The sequence below is a fragment of the Schistocerca americana genome, chromosome 7 (genome assembly GCF_021461395.2).
Source record: "Schistocerca americana isolate TAMUIC-IGC-003095 chromosome 7, iqSchAmer2.1, whole genome shotgun sequence".
Lineage (NCBI taxonomy): Eukaryota > Metazoa > Arthropoda > Insecta > Orthoptera > Acrididae > Schistocerca > Schistocerca americana.
In genome coordinates, this window is record NC_060125.1 from 290302414 (window position 1) to 290325562 (window position 23149).

The 23149-nt window shown below is 41.9% G+C and overlaps 1 protein-coding gene across 1 annotated transcript in view; it reads right to left on the minus strand.

The window, feature by feature from the left end:
• The window catches only part of LOC124622241 (myrosinase 1-like), a 109548-nt gene that overhangs the window by 5292 nt on the left and 81107 nt on the right, over positions 1-23149 (minus strand). The window contains exons 8-10 of the mRNA XM_047147896.1: positions 21786-21934; positions 6489-6623; positions 4432-4538 (exon numbers count right to left, since the gene is read on the minus strand). Coding sequence (XP_047003852.1) covers positions 4432-4538; positions 6489-6623; positions 21786-21934 — 391 coding nt within the window. The remainder of the gene's footprint in view (positions 1-4431; positions 4539-6488; positions 6624-21785; positions 21935-23149) is intronic.

A 23149-nucleotide genomic window follows, 5' to 3' on the forward strand; every position in this document is an offset into this window, starting at 1 on the left:
CGGCGGTACGTCCACCCGGCCTCCCGCATGCCCACTATACGCCCTCGCTCAAAGTCCGTCAACTGCACATACGGTTCACGTCCACGCTGTCGCGGCATGCTACCAGTGTTAAAGACTGCGATGGAGCTCCGTATGCCACGGCAAACTGGCTGACACTGATGGCGGCGGTGCACAAATGCTGCACAGCTAGCGCCATTCGACGGCCAACACCGCGGTTCCTGGTGTGTCCGCTGTGCCGTGCGTGTGATCATTGCTTGTACAGCCCTCTAGCAGTGTCCGGAGCAAGTATGGTGGGTCTGACACACCGGTGTCAATGTGTTCTTTTTTCCATTTCCAGGAGTGTATATTTAGGGTTAGCTGCCACTCTTTACACAAATCCTGTCCAAGTCATCTTGTATCCTCTATTTATGAAACCAATGTTTCGGCCAATGTTGAAAGTGTCCTTTAGCAAGGAGATGTAAGTATTACATATCCATTCTAACATTCAGACTTTCCTTTGAGTATTCATCACTCCTTCGGTTTGAGCCGTCCTGACACAATATCATCTCCAGTGTAAACTTCTTCATCTCATAGTACCACTTACACCTAACGTCCTCAATTAGTTGTAGGATGTAATCGAAGAGCGGCTTAGTGGTATTGTCTTTGACTGGAAATCAAAACGTTCTGAGTACAGGATTCGAAGTCAGTCACTGAAAAATGTGGGCTGTACCTGAAAAAGTGTCCTGATGATCTTTCCGTTGACAAAAAATTTCGTATTAGTTCTGCATTCGAATCTCCTGGAAGGGACTGCCAATGGAAAGCGATCATGGGAAAAAAAGTTAAATAAGCAAGAAAAGGGTAACATTCTATAGGCTGGCGCGTGGGAAATGAAAAGTTTCAATCTAGATACGATGGAGGTTAGAGAAGTCAAATCGTAAGATGATAAGGGTTTCTAAAGAGAAGAATATAATTTAATAACAATGATAGCAGAGAACGGTGTAACGGAGTCGGATTCATCATGAATAGGAATACAGGGTAGAGAGTGAATCCGTATCAACGGTTCGGCGATTCCCATTACAATCGGCAGTAAACCAACGTCAACACCAATAGCACACTATGCAGGGTGGTCAGAAACAGTCTGAAAAGCTTGTAAGGGTGTTGAAGGGTAGATTGCCTGAGAAATAATTAATAAGAAAAAAATCTATACGTTGCGCCGTTTCCTAGTTAATTAGCATTGAAGTTAGCTTATCAGGCCGTTGCGCGTGTAAATTCAAGCGGCCCGCCAGGGATGGTGCGTCTCTCAGAAATTGTTCCTTCGGTTTTGTGTCTCTATGTGATTAGAAAACCAAGAATGAAATTACTGCAAGGGAACGCCCAGCAATGACTTTTGTATTCCTCACTTATCACAAATTATTTATTTCCCAATATATCGCGTTTTCCTAGGTTGTGGTCAGGCAGGAACCTAATAGGACAGCTTAAATTGCTGCAGTGAAACGAGTAATAGTAAAATGTATATTCTTCATTGTTACAAACATTTGGCTGTTTGGTTTGCAATATGTTGATATTTCAGAGGTTGTGACTAGGCGTGAATCTGAGACGACAACTTACATTGCTGCGAAATGAACTTTTACACTATGTGATCAAAAGTATCCAGATATCGCCAAATCGTGCGTTTTTATATTAGATGCATTGTGCTGCCACCCACTGCCAGGTACTCCATATAAGCGGTCTCAGTAGTCATTACATATCGTGAGAGAGCAGAATGCGGCGCTCCACGGAACTCACGGAGTTCGAACGTGGTCAGGTGATAAGAGTGTCACTTGTGTAATAAGTCTGTACGCGAGATTTCCACACTCCTAATCATCCCTAGCTCCACTGTTTCCGATGTGATAGTGAAGTGGAAACGTGAAGGGACACGTACAGCACAAAAACATACAGGCCGACCTCGTCTGTTGACTGACAGAGACCACTGACAGTTGAAGAGGGTCGTAATGTGTAATAGGCAGACTCCTGAGAAAACTTGGATTTCATGGTCGAGCGGCTACTCGTAAGCCACACATCAGGCCAGTAAATGCCAAACGACGCCTCGCTTGGTGTAAGGAGAGTAAAAATTGGACGATTGAACAGTGGGAAAACGTTGAGTGAGTGACGAATCCCGGTCACAATGTGGCGATCCGATGGCAGGATGTGGGTATGGCGAATGCCCGTGAACGTCATGTGCCAGCGTGTGTGGTGCCAACAGTAAAATTCGGAGGCGGTGGTGTTATGGTGTGGTCAGGTTTTTAATGGAGGGGGCTTGCACCGCCTGTTGTTTTGCGTGGCACTATCACAGCATAGGCCTACATTGATGTTTTAAGCAACTTATTGCTTCCCACCGTTAAAGAGCAATTCGGGGATGGCGATTGCATTTTTCAACACGATCGAGTACCTGTTCATAAAACGCGGCCTGTGGCGGATTAGTTACACGACAATAACATCCCTGTAATGGACTGGCCTGCACAGAGTCCTGACCTGAATCACATGGAACACCTTTGGGATGTTTTGGAACGCCAACTTCGTGCCAGGCCTTCGATACCTCTCCTCAGTGCAGCACTACGTAATGAAAGGGCTGCCATTCCCCAAGAAACTTTCCAGCACCTGATTAACGTGTGCCTGCGAGAGTGGAAGCTGTCATCAAGGTTAAGGGTGGGCCAGCACCATACTGAATTCCAGCATTACCGAAGGAGGGCGCCACGAATTTGTGAGCCATTTTCAGCCTGGTGTCCGGATATTTTTGATCACACAATGTACCCTGTGTCTCTGCGATTCCCGAGGATCCATAATCGCATGGGAGCAGTTGGTGTCAATGTCACACTTCGCTTACTGGAAATGTGATGCTGGATACGTACATGTCATTTTGACGTCATTTCCGAGTAAGCTGAGCGGTGAATCCTTTCGCCCTCGACGTTACAATGCTATTGGGCCATGTGACAAAGGTCAGATAATAAATAGTTCTAATCAGAGTACAGTATGTGGTTTTTTCAATATTTCTGGGGGGTGACATTAATACGGAAGGGCTGACATAAGTAAGTGTGCGTGTGTGTTTCTCATTAACATAACTTGTGTTAGTGATTAACCAATGGAACAATTATTGCCATTCCGCAGGTACCAGTCTCCATCTTCCTCAGTACTTGTACACGCTCTTCACCTTCCTCAGTCCCATACATCTTGACTAATCTATTCGTAACTTCATTATCTATGTTATTCACCTTTACAAACCATCTTCTTTCTTTCTCTCTTTTCGCTGTAATCTCTCTTACGGCGAATCTTTAAATGAGAAAATGTCTTCTCAATACATACTCACCACCAAAAGTATTTTTCTTGTTCTCATGATTTCTCTTATTCCTGTCTCCTTTCCTGCCTTTTTAAAGTGTTTACTGACTCAGTATATCAGTCCATTTCATTTTTAGCATTTTTCGCCAGAACCTTATTTCTTGCATTTTAACCGCCCATGTTTAACTGCCATATAACATTAACTCCAGATAAAACTCTTTCCAAATATCTTTCTTAGTTCTACTGAAATATTGTTTGTAATCAAAATACCATTCCTGTTTTCCAGAGCTATTTTACCCATACACATTCAACTTATTTCAACACAGTTTGCATTTTCCGTCACCAAACTTGCTAAGTACTTCAACTATTTAATTTTCTGTATGGACTGCGCTTGCAATTATTATTTGGCGGAACCATCGTGTTTTCTTCATTTTGATGTTGCTTACTTTTATCCTAATTCCATACCATTTTCCCACTTTTGAAAGTAGTGCTGTTACACGACGCGGAACAACAGAAGTACCTTTAAGCAAACAACTAGATATGAAACTTGCTTTCTATAACTATTAGATAATAAATACATATTTTAATATACGTACGACAGCAAATAATCGAACAGCTTGAAACGGTTACTGAAAGAAATATTGCAGCCAACAACTACAAGCACGAGAAATAGTTTACTCTGAGTAGACATATATCAATCTACAACGTGAGGATACGTACTGATGAAGGCAATAAATCGGAAATAAGCTTGTATATTAAAATAAAATATCGAGCAGCATACTGCCTGCCAATTCTCTGCATAATGTGCTGCAGGTCTCGCAATAAAGAATTATTCTTTGTACTTCCGTCCTTATTCCAATATTCGTTTTCCTGCCTCTTCTTGTGTGTCCTACCGTTCTTCTGGAAACCCTATTCCTACGTCTGGAGTTTCTTTCTTTGCCTTTGCTTAGAATCTATACCATAATTCATAGAATGGAGAAGGAGCAGACTTGATGTAAGCAGGTAGTGTGAACTGTTACTCCCTTCATGCGGCACGCACTCCAACTTCCTCACAAACACATTTAGTAGCAAGAGAGATAAAGACAAAAGCGTTGTAATGTAATTACCGTGCCCATATCTCAAATATGATTTACTACTTACGCAAAGCCATCAGTCCACTCGAGGTTATCAAGGAGACTCCAAGCCGTGTAGCCAATCACGTTGTTGCCATCAGTGTTGATTGCTTTAAGCATTTCTGCTAAGTAGCTCTGAAAAACCATGCACAATTAAATATTTCAAAATTTACTCATTGTCACAACATTATTATCTCAAATGAAAAAAGACAAGTGGTAAAAATGCTACTAATACAGCCTATGAATTAGTCATTAGGAACTGATTTACCTTGCAATAACGGTACGAAGATGCAACGCCGAATTTCTGTCACTGAAGAACATTATACAGTGAAATATTACCGACCTGTGAAGGCGATGCAGTGTAAAACGCAATGGACTGTTTTTTCGGCAGAAGCGTGGCCAAAGATTCTCTTGGCTGTGCTCGCAGGGGTTTCAGATAATTTTCTCATGTTTGTGCGTACCACTTCAGTCTCAAGATGAGCTACCAATCTCTTTCAAATTGCCAACGTGACCTATACGCTTCAACAATTTAATGGAGTTATTCCACGCTCTGTGGGGTAGACAACTCGTAGGGGGTCGATGCACTCAATGCCTTGCACCATTTTAAAAGAGGCCACACTACGCGCCGCCAGTCTGCTTTTGTCCAGTTTCTGTGTTATTTGGCCCTCTGAAGTAGGCAGCTTTATGCGCTGCTGTGAACAATGGTTATTTGCTAGGCACTCGAGTTCGTATCTGCACCAAATGTAAGTTTCCTTCGCAATGATCCCTAGAAAAATGGTTGACATTGACCTGTATTAACTGACAGCAGCATTTCCCGTGAGGGTTTGAAATAGTCACTGAGAAAGCGTGAAGCTCGTCTCCTTTGGCTTTCTCTTAGCATCTTTTAACGGCCAACTTATTGCAATCAATTCTTGGAATGAAGCACTTTGTATACGGATTGATTGTTCTGCGTTTTTAAGTTTTGAAATCACGACCTCCAGGAATATATACCACTGTATGACAATATCGTTTATTTTTGAGAGATACATATTGTGCCTGGAGATGGTATAGTGGAATGTCAAAACTGGCAGTCAAAATAAAATAAAATAACATCTCAAATACCACGGATGTTGGCGAACATCCTTGATAATTACTTGACCAGCCGATGTCCCATGTCCACGATGGATGATCAGAGACTCGGACCAGTTCTGTTCCGTCAGTAGCGCTCAGCAGCGATCAGCGTGCTGTTTTAAGAAGTCACTAACATTTTGCTGCAATTTTTTGCGGATTGTGTTTATGGAACTCCACCTTTTTGTACGCCCGATGTGCATAGTCAGCACTCACTCAAAACAAATGACAGTAATCGTATTGACAGTTGACAACTCCGTAACAGTGGGCAATCTAAAGGTCATACAATGAAACTTTCAGCAATTGGTTAGATGAGACAGCACACAAAGTATTCACTCGACAACTCCAAGGATTTAATTGGGAGGATAGGAAACAGAATTTTTTGGTTGAAATCGCTTTATGTGGAATAAAACGAGCTAATGAGCCGCTGCGATTGAAAGTCTCGATGGTCACCCTGACTGCTGGATGGTCATTCCTCAAATGTATCTCTTCCGTTGACCGTTTCCTCAAAACTATAATTTACGAACGCATTTGGAAGTGAAGATGAAACATTTAACAAATGTTGCACAGCAAACATAAAGCACGTTCAGACCACACACACACACACACACACACACACACACACACACACACACAAGCACCCCAGCACCACCATGCACTTAGATATTGCTATAGTTACTCGAAGAAACCTCTATCTCAGAATGAACAAAACACTACTTTAATGCCTAGTACCTTCATAGGCACGCCTCATGACAGTAGCCAAACACAAATAGTTTGATTCTTAAATCCGTTAGCAAAGTACTTAACACAGTTAGTATTAAAATCGTATTTGAAAAAAAAAATCCTATGAAAGTATCATTTTGAACTGTCATTAACGTGATAATTATTTGTAGCAGTTCCATTGTACTTGTCTGCAAGTGTACAGTAATCGGAGCCTCATCTCTGATTATACAAACGTAACGACAGCTATATACTCACCGTGTAGTAGTCCGTACGATTTTTGTCATCCAGTTCGCCCCAGTCCGAGTAGCCGTTCTCTGTCACGATTATGGGGTATTCCGGGTACTCAGCAGCAATCCAGTTCAGAAGTTTACGGAATCCCCATGGGATTACCTGTTGGATGTACAGAAAGATTTATATCGCTTATGTTCGAAAGATCAAAAATGTCACGCTATTCAATGAAAGGCAGCCAGGTGTACCTAGTGTTGACAGGGTTATTAAGGGCTGTACTAAAGGGACTTGTGAACGGGATCATTCATCCAATAACGCAGCCTATCAGTAAAGAGTAAATGCAACAAGACACGTGATTTGCTGAATTTCACTAGGATTTGTAAAAAATAAATTCCGGAATGAGATGTTCTACCCAATCTGCAAACGTATTCCTAAAATGCGGAGAATTGCCAAAACGCTTCTTGACTTCACAGCGGCGTCTTCCATACAATATCCCAACGATAAGCAACGACGTAGTAACTAGAAACAAACGGCAAGAAAGTACCGTAGTTCTCATTTCCACTCGTATATCACTACCCACTCAAAGTAGAGTGCTTCATAATGTTCCCACCGTTATAGCTTGAAGGACAGAGAGAATATATACGCTGTCCAGTCACACTAACGGGACTACCCATCAAAGGCGTCAATAACCACCCTTTGCAGCCCGAGACGAGCAGGAAGAGAGTTAACGAAGTTCTGGGAGTTATCGGCAGGGATGTCGAACCATGCCGACTTCAGAGCCTTGACTAGCTCCTCTAAGTTTCTCAGTTGAGGATACATGGCATGAACAGCCCAATCGAGATGGTCCCACAGATTCTCGATTGGGTTTAAACCCTGGGAGTTTTGTGACCAGGAGGATATGGTAAATCTACCCTGGTACTCTTAGAACCAGGCACGTACACTAAAAGTTGTGTGAGATATTCAGTGTCCAGCTACTAGATGCCATCGTACCGAGGAAGAACAAACTGAATGTACTTGTTGACATGGTCCCCAAGGATAGATGCATATGAAACTTCCTGGCAGATTAAAACTGTGTGCCGGACCGAGACTCTAACTCGGGACCTTTGCCTTTCGCGGGTAAGTGCTCTACCAACTGAGCTACCCAAGCACGACTCACGCCCCGTCCTCACAGCTTTACTTCTGCCAGTACCTCGTCTCCTACCTTCCAAGCTTTATAGAAGCTCTCCTGCGAACCTTGCAGAACTAGCACTCCTGGAAGAAAGGATATTGCGGAGATAGCCACAGCCTGGGGGATGTTTCCAGAATGAGATTTTGGAAGGTAGGAGACGAGGTACTGGTAGGAGTAAAGCTGTGAGGACAGGCCGTGAGTCGTGCTTGGGTAGCTCAGTGGGTAGAGCACTTGCCCGCGAAAGGCAAAGGTCCCGAGTTCGAGTCTCGGTCCGGCACACAGTTTTAATCTGCCAGGAAGTTTCATATCAGCGCACATTCCGCTGCAGAGTGAAAATCTCATTCTGGATAGATGCATACTTTTTCTGATTCATTGTGCCTTACAGAATAACTAAATCATACAGGGAATTCAACGACAAAAATCCGCAGACCATAACGCTCCTTCCGCCGACCTGGATCGTTCTGACAATTGCTGCAGGATGTCTGCTTTCTATCTGATGCAACGTAAAATGTGATTCATCTGGAAACCCTACCTGTTGCCACTCAGTGGGACTTCCAATGGTGGTACTGATGTGCAAATTCCAGCCTTTGTCGCCGATGAACAGTAGACAGCATGCGTGCACGAACCAAGCGCCTGCTGCGGAGGCCCAACGCAGCAACTTCTGCTGAACGGTCGTTGAGGACACACTCTTGGTAGCCTCCTGGTTCATCTGGGCGGTCCGTTCCTCAACAGTTGCACGCCTGTTCGCCAGTCTGATTTTCGCAGCCGTCGTTCACCACTTTCGTCTATGGCCCGATGACCCGTGCTGTACTACAGCTGTGTCGGCGCCAGTTTCGGATGTGTCATTTTGGCACGCACCGCACCGCACGGTATACTTTAAGCATGGCAGCACGCGAACACTACACAAACTTAGTCGCTTCGGAATGCTTCCACACTTGGCCCGTAAGTCAATTGTCATGCACTTTTGGACGTCAGATAGATCGCTCCGTTTCCACATTACGACAACTACTGAACAGTTTTCCATTTTGCGGCGTCCCCCTCTCCCCCCCCCCCCCCCCCCCCCGCACCCATCCCGACATGCTTTATACACACTCCATTGCCAGTGCTGTCACATGCCGACTGTGAGTGGTTATTTCATGCTGACCTCGTACATGGACGGTGATCATATTAAAGTGGCTGGACAGTGTATAAATCAGGGCCGGCCAAACGCTGCACAGTGTGCAGACGTGCGGAAGTGCTGCACATGTGCGCACGTGTGCGACAGTGAGCGACAGCAACATCTGTTATTAGACATGTGTCCTAAATGAACGGCGGCGGCTCCACTTCCCTGTGGTACAAGCAAGAGCGCAACATATCCAGTCTCGTTTACCCCTGGTGACCGTAACCGTAACAGAGAAGTACTGAGAAATGGCAAGTACTGTGAAAAAGCAATGGACGGGAGATCTATGTTCTCAGTCGCTTAAAAATGACTGGGAACTGTAATGCTTTTTTATAGCAATTGGTGAAAACTCACAGTGTTTGCCGTGCCGCCTAATAATAGGCGTCCAGAGTAAGTTTTCAATTGAAAGACATTACAATACGTATCACAAAGAGGAGTGTAGTGTACTCAACAGTGAAGAACGGCAAGCAAAATTAAATGTCCTTCAGAAAATTGATGAGACACATCAACTCGATTTTACTGTACTTCAAAGTAACTGATACTTCTTGAACTCTTAGTTTCTTTTGTTACATTTATGTCTGTTTTACTGTACGCTGTACAATGTACTGTTTTCAATTTTCCAGAATGGCAACCACACTAAATCTTCACTGCGAGCAAGTTTTAAAATCGCATTAAGAATTGCACAATCTGGGAAACCCTTTTTCGAAGGGGAGTTTGTGAAAGGGTGTCTTATTGATGCTGCAGAACTTGTGTGTCCCACGAACGTTAGTAGGTTTCAAGAAACAAACAGTGACAAGACGTATCAGTGCTATGTCCGGCGATCTGCACAGGCAGCTAATAAAAAAGGCTAAATACTTTGTTGCTTTCTCTGTTGCGCTCGATGAAGCAACAGGTCTTACAGTTACAGCCCAGGTTGTGATATACATAGGAGGTGTCGATAACGCACTTTGTGTAACAGAGGAGCGACATCTGTGCGTAGAAACATGCACTACATGAACGCTGACGGCTGCGGCGTGCACGCTGTGACCCGGAAGTTGCACATGTGCAAGAGCACCGCACGCGTGCAGAATTTCTGGCCGGCCCTGGTATAAATGATAGTGTATACTAGAGTAGCATAAACACTGGTCAGAAAACCACCAGCTGATAGCTGTCAGTAAAGTTATATTACATAAATCAACGAAAATATAACATGAAAGCTGATCAGGTCGTTTTTGCATTATATGTGGCTGTCTGTACCATTCAACCCAGTCTCTCATTAAATGTTATTACCATCACTGCAGGTGTGGAACTATGGATTGTGTCCAAATAGCTGGAGGTGGTGGTTTTAGGATTGTTCAGTAGACTGTCCAAGAGATGGCTGCCGGCAGAGAGGGAGCCGGATGGACGTGGTATACTGAAGATTCTCATTGTAGAAACTGCGCGACTGAAGCTAGGCAAGTGGTGTGTCACGTGCAGTACACAATTCTGGTCTGAATGTCTGAAATCGCTACGTCCACCGCCATATGGTAACGTACTGCAGGAACGATAGGAGCAGCGACTTGTGAACTATGATGTCTAGGAGCGTTAGAAACTTTGATGTCAGGTTTAGTAGCAGATAGTGTCATTTGTGGTGATTCATCATGTGCTCTAAACTTTCTGTACATACGTTTAACAGAAGGTACAATCAGAAAATGTGATACCGTGATGTTCTATCATCGTATTCCTTTTTCTTGTCAGTGTTTCTTCGAGTTCTTCTTCTCGTTTATTTTTCGGTAAAAATTCTCGTAACTAATCGCAGGAAAGGCAGGTGTCAGACAAAGATTCATTGGAAGAATCCTCAGGAAATTTTATCCCAACAAAGGAGGTAGCTTACATAGCTTTGGTTCGACCAATACTTGCCCTCCAGTCAGACAACCGTACTAGATAGGACTGACAGAGAAAACTGAGAGAATCCGTAGAAGAGCAGTGCGTTTCGTGACAGGTGCGTTTAGTAAGCACGAAAGCGTAACAGAGATGATCAACCAACACTAGTGGCAGACGCTGCGAAAGGGGCGTTCTGCATGACAGTGTGGGCTACTTTCAAACTTTTGAGAGCATAAGTTTCTAGACGAGTCGACAAAAATACATTACTTCCACCTAGGGTATACCTCACAGAAGGGTCGTAAAGACAAAATTAGAGAGATTCGAGCCCACACGAACGCTTACTGGCAATTGTTCTTCCCGCGAACTATTCGCGACTGCAACAGGGTAGGGTGGACGCGGCAGTTGTACACAGAGTACCCTCCGCCACACACCACAAGGCAGATGTAGTTCCTTATCAATCAATTTAACTTTCAACATACTTCTATACCTCCACTACTCAATTGCTTCCATTCTCTTCTAGCTCTCTTCTTTGCTTAGTCCGTAACGCGAAAATTTTGCTTCAAATGTAGCAGAATTTCTTCCCTTTATCTACTTCGTGATTCCAGACTCTACGTTCAGAGCTCATTCCTTCTACGCCTCATTACTTTCGGCTTAATTTCGTTCGCTCTCAATCCATACTGTGCGCTCAGTAGACGTTTCATTCCAGTCAACAGATCTTGTGCTTCGTGCTCAGTTTCGCTGAAGATAGCAATGCCATCAGCAAATCTTATCATTCATATCCTTTCACTATGAAATTTAATCCCACTCTTGAATCTTCCTTTTATTTACGTCATAAAGTGTCCTAAGAGCAGAGATTTCTTCACTTGACAGAGATACGCTTCCATCCATGAGGTAGGCGACCAGTCAGAACTGGCATGCAATGAATTGTGAAAAGTTTTTGTCGCAGATTAATTTAGTGACAGTTTATACATCATCATCAGACAAAGCTGTAAAAACAAATAAATACAATATAAATCAGGAATTTCTAGGAAAATATAAACATTGTATTCAGCAGTTTCCAACAATACTTGCAATGAAGAACAAAACAAGTCACACAGAAGTGGGAACATAAGGTGCTGAAATATAACTCCCTTCTGACCGTATGTCGACAACGTAGGTGTAAAGAAAACAGTTCCGTCTACACAAGGTATACAGCCATGCAGTTGACTACCAAAGAGAGTAACTACCAGGAAAATATACAAAGAATACAGGGCGAGACATGTAAAACTGTTTTGGGAAATATATACAGAACTACAAACGGGATTAAAAAGGTTTGTATTGGAAGTTGTTCGGCTCACAGTGTAATAAATCAATGTATGGTCAGAGATCTAATCATTCTAAGGTTCTGTTTAACTCATATCGTTGTACTGAATGTATCTATCATTAAATTTCGCTTTTCATCTGTAAGTAATATAGTCTTCTTGGGAATCACCGTATAGCCGTCTTCTTAATTCTCTTGTCTCACGTCTTGCAGAACGTAAGTGCTCAAATTTCTTGCTCACTTTAATACTGTCATTAATATTATAGTAATCGACCTGAGCTGTGTCTTTATTGATTAGTAAGTGCATCTCCATCCTTGCTAATAATGTGTAAATGTCTTTTTCATCTTTCAGTTTCTTATAAGATGTACTAGTCTCTAAGACGTACTAGTCTTTCTTGACAAGTATCTTAATGTTTTGCTTCTTGATGTCCTCTACGGAACACTATGAATAAATCTACTTCCGATATAGCTAATACAGCGAAATGGTCATTGTTCCACGGTAAAACTGAAACGCATGACAGCTAAGCAACCGGTAAGCAAATTTTAAATCAAAAGTAGAATTTAATGTGGCAGTCTGTCTAATAACCAGAACACGTATGTGTGTGTTTCTTCCTGTTGAAATTTCTGGTAGAAGAGCTCTCGTTAATACAGGCACCACCTTAAGAACAAGAAATGGTACAGTCCGGAATGTGTAGCGAAGTCTGGAAGAGAGTGCCTGCAAACTGGCCTTCAGCAATGTTGAACATGGCTCTCGAATATTGAAATTATTCGGTGGAGTTATTTTCAGTCAAGCGAAACTCAGTTGAAACAGCTCGTGTGACAGGTTAATGCAGCTAATTAATAAAATCCGTCTCAATGGCAGTTCCTGATGCCTAACGTACATCCAGTAGGAAACGAAAGAGCGAGGCATCCCTAAAGGGTTAAGGATACAAGGTACTTACAAATCTTTATTAAATTATATAGTCTTTCCTGATTACATTGATGTATACATTATAGGGTTTCAAATGAAAAATGACATATACAGGGTGAGTCACCTAACATTACCGCTGGATATATTTCGTAAAACACATCAAATACTGACGAACCGATTCCACAGACCGAACGTGAGGAGAGGGGCTAGTGTAGTTGTCTAATACAAACCATACAAAAATGCACGGAAGTATGTTTTTTAACACAAACCTACGTTTTTTTAAATGGAACCCCGTTAGTTTTGTTAGTACATCTGAACATATAAACAAATACGTAATCAGTGCCGTTTGTTGCATTGTAAAATGTTAATTACACCCGGAGATATTATAACCTAAAGTTGACGCTTGAGTACCACTCCTCCGCTGTTCGATCGTGTGTATCGGAGAGCACCGAATTACGTAGGGATCCAAAGGGAACGGTGATGGACCTTAGGTACAGAAGAGACTGGAACAGCACATTACGTCCACATGCTAACACCTTTTTATTGGTCTTTTTCACTGACGCACATGTACATTACCATGAGGGGTGAGGTACACGTACACACATGGTTTCCGTTTTCAATTACGGAGTGGAATAGAGTGTGTCCCAACATGTCAGGCCAATAGATGTTCAATGTGGTGGCCATCATTTGCTGCACACAATTGCAATCTCTGGCGTAATGAATGTCGTACACGCCGCAGTACATCTGGTGAACTGTTGCCGCAGGCTGCCGCAATACGTTGTTTCATATCCTCTGGGGTTGTAGGCACATCACGGTACACATTCTCCTTTAACGTACCCCACAGAAAGAAGTCCAGAGGTGTAAGATCAGGAGAACGGGCTGGCCAATTTATGCGTCCTCCACGTCCTATGAAACGCCCGTCGAACAAACTTGTCAAGGGTCAGCCTAGTGTTAATTGCGGAATATGCAGGTGCACCATCATGCTGCTACCACATGCGTCGACGCGTTTCCAGTGGGACATTTTCGAGCAACGTTGGCAGATTATTTTGTAGAAACGCCATGTATGTTGCAGTGCTCTCCGATACACACGATCGAACAGCGGAGGAGTGGTACTCAGGCGCCAACTTTAGATTACAATATCTCCAGATGTAATTAACATTTTACAATGCAACAAACGGCACCGATTACGTATTTGTTTATATGTTCAGATGTGCTAACAAAACTAACGGGGCGCCGTTTAAAAAAAACGTAGGTTTGTGTTAAAAAACATACTTCCGTGCATTTTTGTATGGTTTGTATTAAACAATTACACTAGCCCCTCTCCTCACGTTAGGTCTGTGGAATCGGTTCGTCAGTATTTGATGTGGTTTACAAAATATATCCAGCGGTAACGTTAGGTGACTCACCCTATATATATATATATATATATATATATATATATATATATATATATATATATATATATATATATATATATATATCAAATTTTAAAGTTACGGTCATGTATGCCGTCACGCCCCCTTTATTTCTGTTACAGAAACCAGTATTATTTCGAAAAGAACTGTGAACCTTCTGTTTCCAGCGATTATACGTATTATTCATTGCATATGTTGGTAACAGTGCAGGTTTCTAGTGTCTGTAAATGATTATATTTGCTAGTATTACTTTTGTTTCGCTGAAGCGGTTTCTTCACGTGTTACTGAACGTTTGTTGCCCAAGTGCTACATATATTTGTGGAAGCACATATCCTTTAGTATGCAATAAATACGACCTATGCCACGCATCAAGAAATTTAATAAAAGGAAATTCCGTGGTAACCAGTTCACAAACAAAGCAAGCCACACTATTGAAAGTAACCTATGTTTCAGTTCTTCAGGGAAGAAACTCCCACATGGCACGCCTCCTGGTGGTTGAAATTTTTGTGTTAATAATTATGGATTCATTATTGTTGATGTGGGCATCTTATCTTCTTTGATAAAGGAAGTGGCGAAATGTAAACAATGTGATGCTGTAGGCCGTCTGGAAATAACTCAACAACAAAGTAGCAGGAAGGGTTTAGCGTCAAAATTAGTTGTTCTGTGTAGATCCTGCAATAAGTCTGCCTAGAAAATTACTTCAAACATTGTGCATAATTCATATGATGTGAATTTGAAGTTAGTGTATGCAATGCGTGCAACAGGGAAAGGAGAAAAGCCTGCTCAAACGTTTTGTGGTTTGATGGACCTTCCTCCACCTCCCAGTAAGCTCAGCAAATACATAAAAATACTTTTCGTTTCCTTGGCGGTTGTGTCGAAAGCATCTATGAAGCGTGCAGGGACATTGCTGTTGCACTTGATGGGACATGGCAACGCTGAGGACATTGTTCCTTGAATGGCGTTGTAAGTGCTATTTCTCTGGAGAATGGAAAAATTTATGATTTTGAGTGCGTATCTAAGTACTGCCACACCTGCCATGGTAACACTGACGGACATATTGAACATCGGTGTCCTAAGAATTATTGTTGATGGTTACAGTGGAGGTATGGAGTGTGATGGAGCTCTAAAAATCTTTCAAAGGTCGGTGTTCGTTTATAATGTTAGATATACGAAGTACCTAGGCGATGGGGACTCTAAAGCTCTCAATAAAATTAACGAGTTCAATATTTATGGTGATAACTTGGTAACAAAACTGGAGTGTTGTGGACACGTGCAAAAGAGAATGGGTGCTAGATTGAGGAAGATACGAAAATAAATGAAAGGAAAGTTGCTGTCTGATGAAAATCTCTGTCTGGCCGAGGCAGATTGACAGAAACTGAAATAAACCTTCTTCACGGTTATTATGGACTGGCCATTAGACGAACTGCACCTCTGAATGATGTTACAGCAATGAGAAAACCTGTATGGGCCACCTACTTTCATAAGTTTTCCACAGATGACCACTGTGTTCACGGACTTTGCCCTAAAGATGCAGGTTTTTTTGTGTGGTTACCAAAAAGCAAAAGAAAGTGGTCAAATATACCATCATAAGCTTCCTCTTCCAGAGCCTGTTATGAATGAAATAAAACCAATTTTTAGAGACCTGAGTGACCCTGTTTTGCTTAGTAAATATTTCCTGGGGGCACTCAGTATACAAATGAAAGTTTCCACCATTGCATATGGCAAAGATTACCCAAGAATGATTTTTTTAGATTAAATACGTTAAAAGTTGTTGTACTAGATGCAGTGATATGTTTCAGTGATGGAGTGATAGGAAGGTTGGAAGTCCTGACAAATTTAAGCATAAAATATGGCTCTAATATGGAAGACCGATTGATTTCGTGTGACAGACAAACGCTGCATGTAGCTGAAAGATTCGCTCTTCAAGTTACCAAAAAGCAAGAACTGCTAAAAGGAACGCCAATAGGAAGCTTGAAGTTGAAGAAATACTGCGTAGCCTTCATCTACGCTTCAGGAATGTTCTGAAGCACAGTTTAATTGGACTCATATCTTCATTCGCAATTTCCTGCAAGTTGTATTTTTCAGAACTCAGGTAAAAATATTTCGTAAAGTTTATAAAGCATTTCTCTATTTATTTTTTTGTAACTTCCAATAGTCGATACTTATGTAGTACATCTAAGCTTTATTCCAGAATCAACTAAATTATAGAAAAAATAAGATTTTTATTAGGACAAAAATTATAAAAATTTAATTGTAAGATGTGATATTTTTATCCTTGTAATATACATAATACGAGGAATTAAATAGGTCTAGTACCTCAGCCATCATGTCATGCACACCTGGTAAAAATTTGGTCTCTTTCAAATGTATAACATTGGATTAAATGGTACGTCAATTTGAGAAAGCATTTTGGAAAAAAAAATTCCATCAATTTCTTTGTAGTTTCTTTTAATAGCACTAATCAGGTTCAACAATATTCAAAATACTTCTAATTTGTTTATGAGGTATGCTGCATTACCTGATATTAACAAAAAATCTGTAAAACATATACATTATAAACAGTGCCCCAAAGAAATAGGTGTTGATTTTTACATAATATTGAGCCGGAAAAGTACCCTGAATCCACAATGAATTATCCATTCATCGAGAAACATGTCATTTCCTGTAAATAACCCCCCTCCTCCCCTACGTGTTCATGAACAAATTAAGATATATATTGAAGAAGGAACATATCTGCATAAATTTTAGAACTTCATAAATGGTTTGAACTATATAACAACTATAATAAATTCCCCCCCCCCCCCCCTCATTAACCATGGACCTTACCGTTGGTGGGGAGGCTTGCATGCCTCAGCGATACAGATAGCCGTACCGTGGGTGCAACCACAATGAAGGGGTATCTGTTGAGAGGCCAGACAAACGATTTGTTCCTGAAGAGGGGCAGCAGCCTTTTCAGTAGTTGCAGGGGCAACAGTCTGGATGATTGACTGATCTGGCCTTGTAACACTAACCAAAACGGCCTTGCTGTGCAGGTACTGCGAACGGCTGAAAGCAAGGGGAAACTACAGCGATAATTTTTCCCGAGGGCACGAGGCTTTCCTGTGTGGTTAAATGATGATGGCGTCCTCCTGGGTAAAATATTCTGGAGGTAAAATAGTCCCCCATTCGGATCTCCAAGGGGGGACTACTCAAGAGGACGTCGTTATCAGGAGAAAGAAAACGCGTTCTACAGATCGGAGCGTGGAATGTCAGATTCCTTAACCAGGAAGGTAGGTTAGAAAATTTAAAAAGGGAAATGGATAAGTTAAAGTTAGATATAGTGAGGTTTAGTGAAGTACGGTGGCAGGAGGAACAAGACCTTTGGTCAGGTGAATACAGGGTTACAAATACAAAATCTAATAGGAGTAATACAGGTGCAGGTTTAATAATGAATAAAAAACAGGAATGGGGTAAGCTACTCCACACAGCATAGTGAACACATTATTGTGGCCAAGATAGACACGAAGCCCACGCCTACTACAGTAGTACAAGTTTATATGCCAACTATCTCTGCAGATGACGAAGAAATTGATGGTATGTATGATGAGATAAAAGAAATTATTCAGATAGTGAAGGGAGACGAAAATTTAATAGTCATAGGTGACTTGAAACGATAGTAGGAAAATAGAGAGAAGGAAACATAGTAAGTGAATATCGATTGGGGGTAAGAAATGAAAGAGGAAACAGCCTAGAATTTTGCACAGAGTATAATTTGATCATAGCTAACACTTGGTTCAAGAATCATGAAAGAAGTATATATACATGGAAGACGCTTGGATATACTAGAAGGTATCAGATAGATTTTATAATGGTAAAACAGAGATTTAGGAACCAGGTGTTAAATTGTGAGATATTGCCAGGGGCAGGTGTTTGCTCTGACCACAATCTATTGGTTATGAACTGTAGATTAAAACTGAAGAAACTGCAAAAAGGTGGAAATTTAAGGAGATGGGATCTGGATAAACAGAGTTTCAGGGAGATCATAAGGGAACGATTGAAAGGAATGGGGGAAAGTAATACAGTATAAGAAGAACGGGCAGCTTTGAGGGATGAAGTAGTAAAGGCAGCAGAGGATCAAGTAGGTAAAAAGACGAGGGCTAGTAGAAATCCTTGGCTAACAGAAGAAATATTGAATTTAATTGATGAAAGAAAAAATATAAAAATGCCGTAAATGAAGCAGGCAAAAAGGGATACAAACGTCTCAAAAATGAGATCGACAGGAAGTGCAAAATGGCTAAGCAGGGATGGTTAGTGGACAAATGTAACGATGTAGAGGTTTATCTCAGTAGGGGTTAGATAGATACTGCACAGAGGAAAATTAAAGAAACCTTTGGGGAAAAGAGAACCACTTGGATGAATATCAAGAGCTCAGATGGAAACCCCGTTCTAAGCAAAGAAGAGAAACCAGAAAGGTGAAAGAAGTACATAGAGTGTCTATACAAGGGCGATGTACTTGACGGCAACATTATGGGAATGGAAGAGGATGTAGATGAAATGGGAGATATGATACTGCGTGAAGAGTTTGACAGAGCACTAAAAGACCTGAGTCGAAACAAGGCCCTGGGAGTAGACAACATTCCATTAGAACTACCGACAGTCTTTGGAGAGCCAGTCCTGACAACCATCTGGTGACCAAGATGTATGAGACAAGCGAAATACCCTCAGACTCCAAGAAGAATATAATAGTTCCAATTACAAAGAAAAGAGTTGCTGATAGATGCGAAAATTACCGAACTTTCAGTTTAATAACTCACGGCTGCAAAATACTAACGCGAATTCCTTACAGACGAATGGAAAAACTGGTAGAAGCCGACCTCGAGGAAGATCTGTTGGATTCCGTAGTAATAGCGGAACACGTGTGGCAATACTGACCCTACGACTTATCTTAAAAGATAAATTAAGGAAAGGAAAACCTACGTTTCTAGCATTTGTAGACTTAGAGAAAGCTTTTGACAATGTTGACTGGAATACTCTCTTTCAAATTCTGAAGGTGGCAGGGGTAAAATACAGGGAGCGAAAGGCTATTTGCAATTTGTACAGAAAGCAGGTGGCAGTTATAATAGTTGAGGGACATGACAGGGAAGCAGTGGTTGGGAAGAGAGTGAGACAGGGTTGTAGCCTCTCCGCGATGTTATTCAATCTGTTTATTGAGCAAGCAGTAAAGAAAACAAAAGAAATATTCGGAGTAGGTATCAAAATCCATGGAGAAGAAATAAAAACTTTGGGGTTCGCCGATGACATTGTAATTCTGTCAGAGACAGAAAAGGACTTGGAAGAGCAGTTGAACGGAATGGACAGTGTCTTGAAAGGAGGGTATAAGATGAACATCAACAAAAGCAAAACGATGAATATGGAATGTAGTCGAATTAAGTCGGGTGATGCTGAGGGAATTAGATTAGGAAATGAGACACTTAAAGCAGTAGAGGAGCTTTGCTATTTGGGGAGCAAAATAACTGATGATGGCCGAAAGGATATAAAATGTAGACTGGCAATGGCAAGGAAACCGTTCCTGGAGACGAGAAATTTGTTAATATCGAGTATAGATTTAAGTGTCAGGAAGTCGTTTCTGAAAGTATTTGTATAGAGTGTAGCCATGTATGGGAGTGAAACATGGACGATAAATAGTTTGGACAAGAAGAGAATAGAAGCTTTTGAAATGTGGTGCCACAGAAGAATGCTGAAGATTAGATGAGTATATCACATAACTAATTAGGAGGTATTGAATAGAATTGGGGAGAAGAGGAGCATGTGGCACAACTTGACTAGAAGAAGGGATCGCTTGGTAGGACATGTTCTGAGACATCGAGGGATCACCAATTTAGTACTGGAGGGCAGCGTGGAGGGTAAAAATCGTAGAGGAAGACCAAGAGATGAATACACTAAGCAGATTCAGAAAGATGTAGGTTGCAGTAGGTACTGGGAGATGAAGAAGCTTGCACAGGATAGAGTAGCATGGAGAACTGCATCAAACCAGTCTCAGGACTGAAGACCACAACAACAACAACAACTTTTGTTGCGTCGGATTGAGTTGAAATTTCATAGAATGGTTTTGAACGGTTCCTAGTAGTACCACAATGTACACCAGCGCAAAAATTCAAGTCGCATTGCACTCCAAACGGTTCCGATTACGTCCAGTGGAGTTGTTGGCCTCAGAGAGGGTCTGAAGCGTTCGTGTGGAGTTTGCAGTGTTAAAGATTGTCAAGAACGGCGTCCTGGTGCTCACTGCAGTGCGATCTGTCGTTTTAGACCGTGAAATGTATCGAAATCAGTGCCTCATGGGAAGGTGTGGTTCCATTGATGCCATTTATGCAACCACCCGCGGCCTTTTCGGGTCGATTCTGAGTGGAAATGTGTCTGGAATGTTTCTGCTTGGCCACCCATAAGAAAAACGCTTGATTTCAACGCTTGGACTTGCTGTTCTAACCCGCATCGTGGAGGCGTGGAAAAAAAGGGGGGGGGGGGTGATACGTGGGAAGAGGGAGTGCGACGACTTCCCATCGTCTGACACATCCATGGTGGCATTGGGCAGAGTTGTGGCGTAATTTGATGCCATTGCGACATCCTTAGCCCACCTTACACCTCACAATATCTTCTGAACTCTGGGGTTTTTGGCAGATGTTGAAACCTTGCTGTTCGAAGCGTCGGCGAGCCTGACAGTAACGTCGCAGGGCGCCTCGCTTTAGCGCCATTACCTGGCAGCTTGTATGCACCTTTGAGTTCAATATGATACTTGGACGACGCAATGGAAAACAATTAGGTGGTTTCGAAAAACTGATTCTTCAATTGTTCTGCGCAGAGTAGAGGCGAAATGTATCACATCTTGCACTGTTCTTATGAAAAGGTGGTACGTATCTGTTATGCGACGAGAGATACTGAGAGCAATGGTGGCTAAGAAATCGATGAGGAAGATAGCGCGAAAGAATCACATCGCAACCAAACAGCTGAGAATAATAACAGTTGACGTCATCAAACAAGTCGCTGATACACAATCGACTCGCATTCCGCGACAGTTCGCTTCAAATCTTCTTAACATCACGCAGGATTAGCGACTGCTGTCGTCCCTAAACTGATGAAGTGAAAGCCAGGATGGCTCGTTTCAAATAAAAGTGTCTGGCTGGCTTCTTCTTGCTGGTCCATTTCTGATCACCTTCCCGTGGACGGGACGCTAAACCCTACATTTCATGCTTTTCGTCCTGAAATAAAAGAAAGAACTGCATACGTGTCAAACTAAGAAACAAGGAAACTCAATTTTCGGATCAGCAAAGCTAATAGTACTGGAATTCCTTTGTTCCAACGTTACTGCAATGTCGCTACCCACTTCTTTTGATCAAGAGTAGAGCCTTATGTCACAGTTATGTACTGCGTGTCGTCCAGTTGACCAAACACCATCCTCTCGTAACCTGAAGAGATTAAAAGCTTACTCCCATTCTAAGAAAGAAAGCCAAATGTAGTCCCCCGATCTAGCTGGAAGAACATGGGAAGTTGTCTCACCTGCAGCCAGCTACTCGCCGCTTGAGGATAAGAGTCAAAGCTGTAGCTGATGACGCCAGCGTCGTGTTCCTTAGATGGAATGGTTCCAGTCTCACCTGACGTCGACAGTACCGAAGAATAATGATTGACGCCGAAGAAATCCGACGTCCCTGCAACACGGTCATAGAGTCTTCACAATATGCTGGTTCTCCAAAGTACAAGAAGAATCGTTGAAGGGTTTTACGAATACCCCTTGTAACATCTACGCGAGAGAGCCCCATATTAATCTGCAGCATATTATGGAAATTATCAGCATCATCCTTCTGTGCTGGCAAGCTGGCACTAGATTTTAGCTGTTAACATGAATCGCTTACGAAAAGTGGGTAAGGGTCACTCACAGTGTGAAGACTAAAGCATGTAACATTGCACTATTTTGTTAAAAATATGTTGGCCCTTAAAAACTCATAGTAACCAGTTTTCCGCCATGTCAAGCTCGAAAGACAAACTCTTGATGAATTTACATATAATTCCATTACTATGGAGGCATAAATACTATAAGACTATTGGATTAGAAAGAAAAGAAGCAGGATACTTATGTACTAAGCAGTACTAGGAACAACGCCACAAATAATTTGCCAACATCTTGAAGTTATTTACTATTTCAGTTAAGATAATTTGTGATGTATCTTAAGTTTATCGTTATGTGTTGTGTTTACGCATCAAATCAAAATACGTTTCAGTCTGTATCAAATGAAGAAAGTTTCGGCAGACACCGTTTCGAACAAATGGCTTTATCATCAATACATTGTCAAATGGACATTGTCAAGGTGAAGGTAATGACCTATTCAATGACAGTTATTAGTCACGAAAAGAAAATATAATGGGGGCGCACACTTTCCATGACACCTGGCTAGCATCTTCTGGTGAGATGAATTTTAATTTATACAGATAAACGTTCTTCTTTGAGTGTTCAGGGTCTTCCAGTCATTACAGTCCGAAAATGAATAACAAACTACAATGGGTTATTAGACTGTCTTAAGAAACGTAAAACCATAAACCAAAGGTTCACTTACTAGATTGTACCCATCAAAGATTGGGTTGGGCTGTGGGCGGGAGGGCCTAGATGATGCGTCTAATAAAAAGGTCAGGAGACAATCCTCTCATGTAGAAGAAGAAACACGATTTTCGGCATGGCGACTCATTTTCTAAGACACTTCGCATTACAATCAGCAGAGAAAACAGGAACAGAACTTACGAAGATACCGCGTGGAACTCTTTCCTACACACTTTCTGGTAATAAGTATCTGTGTATACCTACGTGATGCAGAAATGACAAGTAGATGTCACGGGAGGCGGACTCGCCATTATTAAAGAGGCAGGGAGTA